Source organism: Salminus brasiliensis, chromosome 7 (genome assembly GCF_030463535.1).
Source record: "Salminus brasiliensis chromosome 7, fSalBra1.hap2, whole genome shotgun sequence".
Lineage (NCBI taxonomy): Eukaryota > Metazoa > Chordata > Actinopteri > Characiformes > Bryconidae > Salminus > Salminus brasiliensis.
The window spans coordinates 35,443,954-35,456,510 of NC_132884.1; the positions used below are offsets into that span (position 1 = coordinate 35,443,954).

The 12,557-nt window shown below is 44.2% G+C and overlaps 1 protein-coding gene across 1 annotated transcript in view; it reads left to right on the forward strand.

Annotated features, from left to right (window-relative positions):
- Window positions 1-1,901: 1,901 nt before the first annotated feature.
- kif5ab (kinesin family member 5A, b) overlaps window positions 1,902-12,557 on the forward strand; it is a 64,474-nt gene continuing 53,818 nt past the window's right edge. Inside the window, exon 1 of the mRNA XM_072684766.1 lies at window positions 1,902-2,383. Coding sequence (XP_072540867.1) covers window positions 2,255-2,383 — 129 coding nt within the window. The 5' untranslated portion in view covers window positions 1,902-2,254. The remainder of the gene's footprint in view (window positions 2,384-12,557) is intronic.

A 12,557-nucleotide genomic window follows, 5' to 3' on the forward strand; every position in this document is an offset into this window, starting at 1 on the left:
ATTCAGAAAACCTCAGCAGGGGGAAGAGCCTTTTCTTATAAAGCCCCCCAGCTCTGGAATAACCTTCCAGATAATGTTCGGGACTCAGACACAGTCTCAATCTTTAAATCTAAGCTGAAAACTTATATGTTTAGTTTAGCTTTTGGTAATTAATGTTTCTTAGATAAGGGCTGCAGGTCCAGGGGTTTGTGGACCCAGGGCATTGTAGTACACTGAGATGCTGGAGCTGTCGTCTCGCTGCTTACACGCGATCACTCAGGTTTGTTGACGGTGGAGCAGATAGATGCTGGTGTTCTCAGGGTGTGCCCGTGTCTGTGTTACCTTCTGGCTCTCTCCTTTTAATTATGCTGTGATAATCAGACCTGCCGGAGTCGTCAGACATACCCAGATGCTGATTCTCAACATTCTCTGCACTCCATAAAATTTCTCTTAGAACTAACTTTTCTCTCTTTACCTTCTTCGAGTAAATGGCCACCCAGCCCGACCTGCAGGAAGATTGCCCGCTGAGGTCCCCTCTACCTGCATCTAACCAGCTGCCACCTACCAGTCCGGCCAGCGGGTCCCCCCCAACCCGCCACCACCCATGGCTCACCCGCCTGCCGCTGCTGCCTGTTTGTTGGCCGTGCTGAAACCTAGATGGACTCGTGCCTGTCTGACACTATTAATATCACCACTATCAACTTTCTGTTGTATCTGCTTTGGTAATTTTTTATCATTAATGTTTAAAATAGTCTGGCCAGAGGAGGATGGGTCCCCCTTGTGAGTCTTGGTTCCTCCCAAGGTTTCTTCCTCCAGCTCTGAGGGAGTTTTTCCTTGCCACTGTCGCCGTTGGCTTGCTCACGGGGGTCTTTGACCCTTCATGTTATTCCTTCTTTCTTCTCTGTCTCTGTCCTTTATTAAGTACTAATTATGTAAAGCTGCTTTGTGACGACAACAGTTGTAAAAAGCACTATACAAATAAATCTGACTTGACTTGACTTGACCTTTATAGGATGTTTATTAAGCACTAAACACAAACAAATGTTATGTAGATGTCCAGTGCAGGTTGTCTAACATACCACCTTTAGATACATGATATGGACAAAAGTATTTGGACACCTGCCAAATCAAGTTCAGGTTCAAGGTTTTTATTTGTCACATACATAATAACACACTGTAATGAAAATGCTTTGATGTGTTGGAGTAACTTCCTCTGCTGTCCAGGGAAGGCTTTCTGCTAGATATTGGAGTATTGCTGTGAGGATTTGATTGCATTCAGAAAGAAGAGGATTAGTGAGGTCAGGATGTCGGATGGTCACCACACTACCTCACCCCCAACTCCCAACTCCTCCCAAAAGTATTGTAATTGATGAAGCACCATCAATCCTGAGAACACCGTTCCTCTTCTGCTCCACAGCTCAATGCTGGGGGCTTTACACCCCTCCAGCCTGTGCCTGGCATTAGGCATGATGCCAATAGGTTCATGTTTATCTGCTCCAGAAAGTAGATGGCAGTACTGCTCTACACATACTAGTCAAGCTGCATGTGTGTGCATTTGCACACCAGTGTCAGCAATGGGTGCAACTTAAAGTAGCTAAATGCATTCATAAGAAGTGGTGTCCACAAACATTTGGACATAGAGTATAGCCTACTCTACTCTTTTTTCTGCAGTAGGCGCCCTCGCTCACACCGCCCTCGTTTACCACACCTTGGGATTTAGGGCTAGAACTGGAGCATCTCCAAGATCCGGCTTGCTGACCACTGCTCTGTCCTGCCACGCGGCAAGCTTTTGTTTTCCTGCCTTTTGTTTTCACATACGAGTCTTCAGCATCAGTGGTCCTGATGCAAGCATCACGGTGTCGTCACGGCGCCACGGCGCAGGCCCCGCCCCCCTCGCAGATAAAGGCCAGTCAGCGTGGACCTGGGCCGAGCGCGTGCGTCCGGACTGCTGCAGCACCACACACAGACCCCACACATTGCTCTGCAGACTGGAATAGGTACAGCTGCAGACCTTCCAGGAGTAAAACCCCGTTTTACCAAGCAGTAAACAAAGGTACCGATAGCGCACGAGTGAGCAGAGAGAGTTTGCGCACGGAGAGCTGTTTTGTCTGTTGAATGTTGGAAGGCTCCTGAACTGCGCATCCACCTCACCCAGGCAACTCCTGCGTCGAGGTCTGCTTTGAATTCAGCGTCCAGGAGCGCTTTGCACGCTGAGAATCGACCGGCGTTAACGCAGTTGAGAGCTACTTTTTTACGAAACGTAGCGCAGGGCGCAATGGCTGATCCTGGCGCAGAATGCAACATCAAGGTGCTGTGCCGGTTTCGTCCCTTGAATCAGTCCGAGATTATTCGTGGAGACAAATTCTTGCCTGTTTTCCAAGAAGATGACGCCGTCATCCTGGGGGTAAGTAGCAGATTCTCGAGTATTATCTGACTTTTTAAGATTTCTGGTTGAATGTAAGCGGATTTGCCAAGAGTTCAGGTATAAATTGACGCAGAGAGGCTCACAGCACTCCCTTAGCTCTTCCCTAAGAAGTTGCCTACAATCAATAAGGGGCTATAAGTCGTTTAAGAAAAGCTACACTCAGTGACTGCGCCTCATCTCACTGGGGTATGGCACCAACGATTAGGCTCAGGTGTTTATTAAGGACCCTGGAGGCATAAAACGCACTTATCTGCACCTTAGAAAGAAATTAGAGGCTTAGAAAGATGATCTGGCTGCATTGATGGGCTGTAATGATGGGTCTTACCTAAGCAAACACAGAGCGAGAAGATGCCACAAGGAGTGTGATAAACAGCAATTGGATCAAATCGTTTCGTATTGATCGGACACTCTTACACAGCAGGCCAGAGTCACCCCTTACTGCCAGGGGTTCGGACCAATTTGCAGTGTCAGGTCAGAGTGCAAGCAGTCCACTTTGTTGCCCATCCTTAAAGCATGAATAATATAAACGGTTACAGTGTGTTATATGATGGATTGAACAATACAATAGAAGCAGCAGCATGAACAATGCTGAGGATAGGCTATTATACTGGGATGGGCTTTAAAGGGCCCACGTAATTGTTTTTTTTTTCCATCATTTTTTTACATGACCATTTTGCAACCTTAGAAGGAAACAGGATGCTGTTGTTACAGTGCTTTCAAGACGTGTATGTGTAAATGACCGCAGCTCTGACTGGCTGTCATGTATTGCACCTATTAAAAACAACACAGTAGCTCTGTATGAATGGGCAGCACTAAACTGCTGTAGGTGGTCGTATGTAAATGGCCTGGTTGTGACATCACAAAAACGATAATTTCAACATGGGCTGTTCTTGGACCATATTTGGAGTGTTAGGATTAAGAAGTGCACAGTATAGATCAGGCTTGCTGACCACTGCTCTATCCTGCCACCCGCCAATCCTCAGCTTCAGTGGTCCTGATGCGACTAGGCTTCAGCATCAGTGGTCCTGATGCGAGCATCAAGCTGTTGTCACGGTGCCATGGCTCATGCCCCATCCTTTGCAGATAAGGGCCAGTCAGGTGGAGATGGGCTGAGTGAATGCGTCCAAAACTGCTGCAGCATCCTCACACACACACACACACACACACACACACACACACACACACACACACTGCTCTGCATTTTAGTTTTTTTTTCATTTATGATATTTGTGTGCAGATATGTATGATATTTGTATCAGAAAATGTATAATTCATTTTTACATGACTGTTTTCCAACCTCTTTTCACCCCTTAGAATAAAACAAATATTTTTTGTTACTATGCTGATATATGTAAATGACCTAGGCACTGATTGTATTGTCAGTGGTTGTCATGTATTGCGCTATTTACACTATTTATAGCTCCATGTGAATGGGTGTAGCTAAACTACGGTAGGCTGAATAGGTTAATGTATGTAAATGGCATGGTTGTGACATCACAAAAACGACAAATTCAGAATCGGCTGTTCCTTCAACTTAGTGGATCATATGCGGACTGTATGGACTGGGGCAATTCTGGTTTTGCAAAATATGGCCCTTTAATGAGTGCAAATGTGCTCTCTAGGAATACACATACACACAGTGCAGCTAGAGGACAGAATGTCAGTAGTCAGTGATAATTAATTCTTTTATAAATGCTAAATGGAAGAAGTATCACAACATCTTGGCTATGTGTACAGCAGAAGCTCGCTTGGTCATGCTGTTCCTCTAGGAGTACACATACACACACACATGCCCACAGCTTGGCTTGATAATGATGTAAGCCCAGCACCAGAACTCTTCAACACAACAGTGTCTCTGTGCTGCACTGGCAAAACCCATTAGTGTCCAGAACTGGCCTGACCTTGTGTGACGTCTAAATAGATTAAGGTGCATGGTTTGTTTGTTAGTTAAGTTCAGTTGGTATTGATGGTGGTGTGTGGGGGTAGAGGTGTCTCTGTGTGTGTGTGTGGTTGTGAGAGAGAAAGAAAGAGAGAGAGAGAGAGAGAGAGAGAGAGAGAGAGAGATTGTAGGCCTCTACAGATTTCTATAGATGCAGTAAGACAGAGGAACTGACATAGCAACCTGAGACTGTTTTCTAGTGACAGGTTCTTAATGACTCTCTACCTCGTTCTCCCTCTCTCCCATCTCCACTATTTCTGTCTTTTCTCTGAGTCTCCAAGGATATATAGGTTTTTCATTAGTGTCAGTATAAAAATGCATGCGCATGCAGTGTTCTTCCACGAGCCATTAAGCTCACATACAACTGCCTGGCCTTTGGTTCACCTAGTCATGCAGAAGCAATTCCCCATTTGTTAACAAGGGCAGCAACAGGGCTGTCCGATTAAATTAAAGCAGCACTTTGTGAGAATTGGAATTTCTTGCTCCTGGGCTCCCCCTACAGTTGGGATGTGAAATTCACGCTTTGAGCCACCCTTAAAGGACATGTTTTACACATGCATTTCTGGACTTTTGAGAGATACAGGACCGTCACTGAGAGTGAAAGGGGCATGTGGACTGAGGCTATTCTCCTTATGTGTCATCAGACTTTCATCCATCAATGTCTCGCTTCATCTATCAATTAATCCACCTATCCATCCAGCTGTTTATTTATTCATCCATCCAACCATCCATCTACACTGTATGTCCAATTATTTGTGGATACACCTTCTTATGAATGAAATATGCTACTTGAAGTTGCACCCACTGCTGACACAAATGTGCAAATGCACATCCATATGCTTGTCTGGTCCCTGTAAAGAAGTATTGCCAAAAGAATAGGATTTGCCAAGAGAATGAACGCAAACATGAACATATTGGCACCATGCACAACGCCAGGCGTGGAGCGGTGGAATGAACTGTGTTCTCTGGAATGGTGGTTGGTGCTCTATCCAATACTTTTGGGATGAGTTAGGGAGTTGGGGATGAGGTGGGGTGGTAATCCTAACATCTAACATGTTGACCTCACTAACACTCTTGTCACTGAATGCAATCAAATCCTCACAGCAATGCTCCAAATTATAGTAGAATAGTCCAAATTCACAGTAGAGGCAGTTGCTCCAACAAATGCAGGAGAAACTCTTTATAAAACCCTTATGGTTCCCGGAAGAACAATGAAAGAGCAAGTGTCCCAAAACTTATGTCCATATAATGTATCTCTATCTTCATCCTGCCATTAATTAGTCTACCTGTCCACCCATCTATTAATTCATTCATCTATACATGATTCATCCAACCATCCATCTTTACATCCAGTAGTCCATTGTTCCTTCTGTAAATCTGCCCATCCAACCTTTCATCCATCCATCCATCCACAAAAAAGGCATGAGGTCTGAGGCCGTAGAGTAATTTTTTGTGCAGTTAGCAGCTTTCCAAGCACAGTTCGGCAGTGACAGAGAAACTATTCTCCCTATTACAGTCAGTGGATCATCATCATGATTCTGATGATTCTAAAAATTCTACATAATGTTGCTTTAAATTCAGTGACCGGGTGCACCGCATGGCGCGAATAACTCTCTCTGTCACTCAAGCCTTTGCAAATTAGTTTCCATGTGTGTTTCTCTGATTGAGTGTAAATCTCACTGGTCCAGTACTGCAGGGAACGGCATTTTTCCCAATTAGTTTAGCAGATCCAAACATATGGCTGGTAGTAAATAAGTGCCGAGATCAGCTGCCCATATGTCAGCACTGCTGCTGCGAGAGCAGGTCTACAGATGTTAGTGGTCGTGTTGTGGCCAGTAGGAAGAGTTAGTGTGTGTGTGGTTACATGGGCGAGGCAAAAGGTCTCTTGTTTCTTTGTGACAGTACAGAGGAGGAGGGGAGGAGAGGAGGTGCCAGTCACAGTTTAGCACAAGCTTGCCCCCCCTCCCCTCTTTTACATGACCAGCATGCGAGTTTGTGAGTCACATCACTCCCACAGCTGAGAATGAATCAGATGGATTGACCGTGGGCTTACGTGATTGCAGTCAGTCCATACCTCCATACGTTTTCTATTCATCTGTCCATCCGTCTGTCCATCCATGCTTTCATCTATCCATTCATGCCTCCATCTATACATCCATCTATTCATTCATCCAGCATCCATTAGTCTGCTCATCCATTTTTCTGTCTGTCCATCCATGTCTCCCTTCATCTAGCAATCAATTAGTCAACCTGTCCATCTGTCGATCTGTACATCTATCCATCTATCTCTCTCTTCTTTCAGCCATCAGTTTTAGTTTACCTATTAATCCATCTATCCGTCCATCCATCTGTACGTCATCCATCCAACCATTTATCTTTACATCCATTTGTCTCTCTCTCCATCTGTAATTCTGCCCATTTGTAAATCTGCCCAGCCATCCATTCATCCATCTCCCCCCTCATTCAACCACCAATTAGCCCACCTATTTATCCATCTATCCATATGTCCGTCCATCTGTCCATCTATCTGTTCTTCAACTTTAATGGTTGTTTATCTGATCATTATCCATCTAACCATTCATCCATCCATCTCTTCTTTCATTCTGCTGTCAATTAGTCCACCAGTCCATCCATCCATCCATCCATCCATCCATCTCTTCTTTCATTCTGCTGTCAATTAGTCCATCCATCCATCCATCCATCCATCTCTTCTTTCATTCTGCTGTCAATTAGTCCACCAGTCCATCCATCCATCCATTCATCCATCCATCCATCCATCCATCCATCTCTTCTTTCATTCTGCTGTCAATTAGTCCATCCATCCATCCATCCATTATCCATCCATCCATCCATCCATCCATCCATCCATCCATTTATCCATCTCTTCTTTGGTTCAGTTGTCAATTAGTCCACCTGTTCATCCATCCATACATCCATCAATTCTTCAGCTTCGAACTACATGCTCCCATCTATACATCTATCTGTTTATTCATCCAGCATCCATCAATCTGCTCATCCATTTTTCAACTGTTTGTCCATCCATCTTTCCCTTCATCTAGCCATCAATTAGTCCACCTGTCCAGCCATCTGTCGAGCTGTACATCCACCCATCCATCTTTTCTTCCATTTGTTCGTTTGTCAATCTGTGATGTATATGCCCATTCATCCACCCATCTCTCTCTTCTTTCAGACATCAATAAGTCTACCTATTCATCCATTTATCTATCCGTCTATCTGTACATCATCTATCCAACCATTTATCTTTACATCATTTCTCTGTCTCTCTTTTATCTTTTATCCATGTTGTAAATCTACCCTTCAGTAAATTCCCTCATTCAGCCACCTATTTATCCATTTATCCATATGTCCATCCATCTGCCCATCTATCTGTTCTTCAACTTTAACTATCTGTTCATCATCCATCCAACCATCTATCCATCCATCCTTACATCCATCTGTACAATCTGTGAATCTGCTCATCCAACCATTCATCTTTACATCCATTCTTCAACTTCAACTGCCGTTCATCTGGAGTTCATCTGCTCATCTATCTGTCCATCTATTCATCCGCCCATACATCCCTCCATACATCCTTCCATGCCTCCCTCTGTCTGTCTCTCTTTTCCACTTTAAAACACACTCTGTTGAATATGCCTCAGCTAAAGAAGCTCTTTTATTAATCTTCTCTTCTAAACAAAATGTTCAGATAAAACCGATAACAGCCTGCCAGACTTTATAATAACACCCCCCCCTTCTGCTTATCTCCTCCATCTCTCTTTTTCTTTCTGTGTGTGTGTGTGTGTGTGTGTGTGTGTGTCTGTGTGTCTTTCACTGAACCTCAGTTCTCTAACTCAGAATATGAATCAATAAAGGCCGCCGAAAGGGTTCAGCAAAAAAAAATAAAAGTTTATAAATAAATAAAAGTGCGTGAGCACATTTGCATGCATGTCCACAAAAGAGCAGAGCTACTATCAGAACTGAGCAGGGCAGCCGATGACTATCTCACACAGCGCTGAAAATGAGCAGCGGCCTTGGATCCTGAGTGATCGAGGGCAGCGGAGGAGCAGAGGAGAGGAGGCTGTGGAAATGAATGAATCTCATGAGGCTGGAATGATATGTAATAAAGCAGAGCCAGACAGTGGGAGATCAGAACAAAGATACGATTTCAAAGGCAGATTGGTGGAGATATGGGTTTTGTTTTCAGAGAGAGAGAGAGAGAGAGAGAGAGAGAGAGAGAAAATGAGGGTTAAAAAAAGAAAAAGAGGGGGGGAGGGAAGTAGAAGAAAGAAAGATGAGAGAACAAGAGAGAGAGAGAAAGGAGAGACAAGAGAGGGGCGAGAGAGGAGAAGAAGACAAAGAAAGGAAATGTGGAGAGAGGTGCGGGGGAGAGGGAGGATAGAGACAGAGAAGAAAGTGAGAGAGGAGGACAGAAAAGACAGAGACCGGAGGAGATGAAAGGCGAGATAAGTAAAACAAAGAAAAGTGAGAGAGCGAGAGAGAGAGAGAGAATGGAGAGAAAAGGGGTTGGGGGTGGAGTGGTAGAGAGAAGAGAGGGAGAAGCGGGAGAGAGTGAAGAGATGGGAAGGCGAGAGAATGAAGAGATGGGAAGGCGAGAAAGTTGGGTGGGGAGGGGGTTTGATGTGTGTGTGAATGTATGTGTGTGTTCACTGCACGGATAAGTTAATGGTGGAGACCAAATTCCACCTGTGTCCAACATAAATGGTGAAGGTTGTAGTTGTTGTTGTTGTTGTCCTTATCTTTAGAAGAAAAGGGGACAAATACAGAGAGAAGGCGGAGGAAAGAATTTAGAGAGAGGTTAAGAAAGAGACGAAAGTGAGAGAGGGGGGACAGAAGAGAGAAAGAGAGAGAGAGAGAGAGAAAGAGAGAGAGAGAGAGAGAGAGAGAGAGAGAGAAATGGAAAAGAAAGAGTGAAGGAGGATAACAGGGGAGTAAAGAAAGTAGTAGAAAGAAAGAGAAGGGAGAGAAAAGAGGGAAATTGAGTGAGAGAGACTGAAGGAGAGAAAAAAGAGATGGACAAGAGAAGAGAAAGAGGCAGAGAGAGAGAGGGTGGAGAGAAGAGATGAGGGAGAGGATAGAGAGGGGTTATAAAAAAAGCGAGAGAGAGGGACAAAAGAGGGAGAGACCAGAGAGGAGATAAAGAAAGAGGTAGAGAGAGGGAGAGAGCGGGGGGGGGGATAAAAAGGGGACAGAGAAAAGGAAAGAAAAAATGAACAGGGAAATGGAGTGAGAGACTGAGGGAGGGAAAAAAGAGATGGGCAAGAGAAGAGAAAGAGACAGAGAGAGAGAGGGTGGAGAAAAGAGATGAGAGGGTAGAGAGAGGTTATAAAAAAGAGAAAGGAAAAAAAGCGAGAGAGAGGGACAGAAGAGCGAGAGACCAGAGAGGAGATAAAGAAAGAGGTAGAGAGAGAAAAAGAAAGAAAGAAAGAGAGGGGGGGGGGAGGGGGCAGAGAGAAGGAAAGAAAGAATGAACAGGGAAATGGAGTGAGAGACTGAGGGAGGGAAAAAAGAGATGGGCGAGAGAAGAGAAGGAGATAAAGAGAGAGGAGAGAGAGGGCAGAGAGAGGTTATAAAAAAGAGACAGAGAAGAAAGTGAGAGAGGGGGACAGAAAAGAGAGAGACCGGAGAGGAGATGAAAGGCAAGATAAGTAAAACAAAGAAAAGTGAGAGAGCTAGAGGGAGAATGGAGAGAGACTGAAGGAGGTAGAGAGAAAAGAGAGGAGTGAGAGAAGAGTAGCGGGAGAGAGAGGAGAGATGGGAGGACGAGAGATTGGGTGGGGAGGGGCTGGCGATGTTGCAGAGGGAGCGCTGCATCTCTGCTCAGCAGCTGAACGCTAGCGTTGCCAAACTGATTTTGGAATGAGGCGGCCTGGACTGACCCAGATACATCTGAGCACCGGACACGTTCCAGAGAACACTCTTCTGACAGCATTCTGGTGCCTCAGATTAGGGTTTGATTAGCTCGTTAGCCGAGGAGGGTCACATACGGGTATGAGATCTGTGAAGCTCTATATAAGTAGACTAAAACATTAGAAATCCCAATCCCTAAAACAGACTGAAGCTGAGCATTGCGTAATGAGATTACTGCTTACATAAACATATTTTCCTATGTGTGTGTGTCGTGTGTAGTTGTTAGCCCACCTTTTTAAGACACCACCTATTTGCACACTGGCAGAACACAGAATTCACTGATACACACCAGAATATCAAGTGTGTCAAGAAACTCATTAGCGTGTGTATCAGTAGCGTACAGGTCCTCCTCCAGCCTTGTGTGGTAATGCCTCACACCACCAAACCCAACATTTTCTTAAATCATTTAAATGAACCACTCAGTCCCACACAGTCTTCCCACACATTTATCCAGTGGCTCTAGACCAGGGGTGGGCAGTTCCAGTCCTGGGCTCGGTTACAGCAGCTGTACGTAAGTTCTGACGTAGAGTAGTTGTAAGGTAAATGTTTAGTAAGATCAGGTTCACACATTACTGAATCAAGAAGGGGTTGCACCAGGCAAACTAGTATTCATGTAAGAGCTAGGAGGTGCTAGCTACCTAGAGTACACCAACCCCTAAGCAGGTGTAAGTTGCAACTAAACTGACGGCAACCAAAACATGGCTTGTTCTGAGGTCTTTGAGTGGGATGACAGGAATCACTTTCGCCGCCAGGTGTTTAGAGACAGGCTAATGGTACAATCTCTAGATAAGTTTGCTGAGATAGATAACTATGATGACGCGGATTTAAGATTTAAATTAAGACGAGATTCTACTAATAATCATAATAATCTACTTCTTTCCGACTTGGAGCTCCAGTCAGCATTAAACAGAGCTCTAAGCCAAGTGTGGATCTATAATGAAAACAGATTTTAATATAAAGTATGGGTTTTTATTTTTCTGTTTTATCCAAAAGGCATAACACTATGGCAGACATGACCTGACATATACAAGACATCTACGTCAATATAGAAATGTACTGATAATATTGCATTTTTACCTGTTTGCTCAGGTTTTATTTTCAGCCCAGCCCTATTTCCGACACCACAAAGCTACTCTAGGACCTATTAGTATAAGTATTAACACTCATAAAATAACATTAACTAATTTATTATCCAACAAGACATACCATACCCTGCTCTGGACCATCTGAGACCCCCTCAGGTGACTCTGAACAACTCATCATCTCACCTGTTTACGTAATATGACGTGTAAGAAAACAAAATACATATAAAAATGCATGTACACTCACTGTGGAATTTATTAGGAAGACTTGTACATCTACTCATTCATCTCCATCATCAGCGTCAGCTTCTAATCCATGTGATTCAGCCTCAGTTCTTCTCATTCATGCAATCTAATCTGCAAATTATGTGGCAGCCGTGCAATGCATAAAATCATGCATATATGGTCCAGCAGTTTCAGGTGATGTTCACATCGGGCATCAGTTAGAGAATTTTTTCTTTTTTTTTTTGAGCATGGCATGATTGTCGATGCCAGACGAGCTGGTTTGAGCTGGTCTAGAACTGCTGATTTCCTGTGCTTTTTAGAACAACAGTCTCTAGAGTTTACTCAGAATAGAGCAATAAAGAAAAAGCATCCAGCGAGTGGCAGTTCTGCGAATGTACACACCTTGTTTATGAAAGAGGTCAACAGAAAATGGACTGGTTGGAGCTGACAGGAAGACTTTTGAAGGTGTCCTGTGGTATCTGGAACTAAGACGTTAGCAGCAGATCTTTAAAGTCCTGTAAGTTGTGAGATGAGGCCTCCATGGATCTCAGGTGCCCATGACCCTGTTGCTGCTTCACCAGCTTTCCTCTCTTGGACCACTTCTGGTATGTACTTACCATGGCATACCAGGAACACCCCACAAGACCTGCCTGATGTTTTGGAGATGCTCTGACCCAGTCATATAGCCATCATAGTCTGAGTCATTGTCAGAGTGGCTCAGATTCTCATGCTTGCCCATTTCTCCTGCTTTTAACTTTTACCTTTATCACCTTCAAGAACTGGCTGTTCACTTGCTGCCTAATATACAGTATCCAACCTCTTAACAGATTCAACTGCAGATGAAGATAGTCAAAGTTTGCCAGTGCTGCTAATGCTAATAGGTAAATCGGTACTGTGTTTACACAGATGCACCTTAAACACAGAGATACATGACTAAATCAAGCACCTCACTGATCTGAAACTGACTCACACGTGTTCA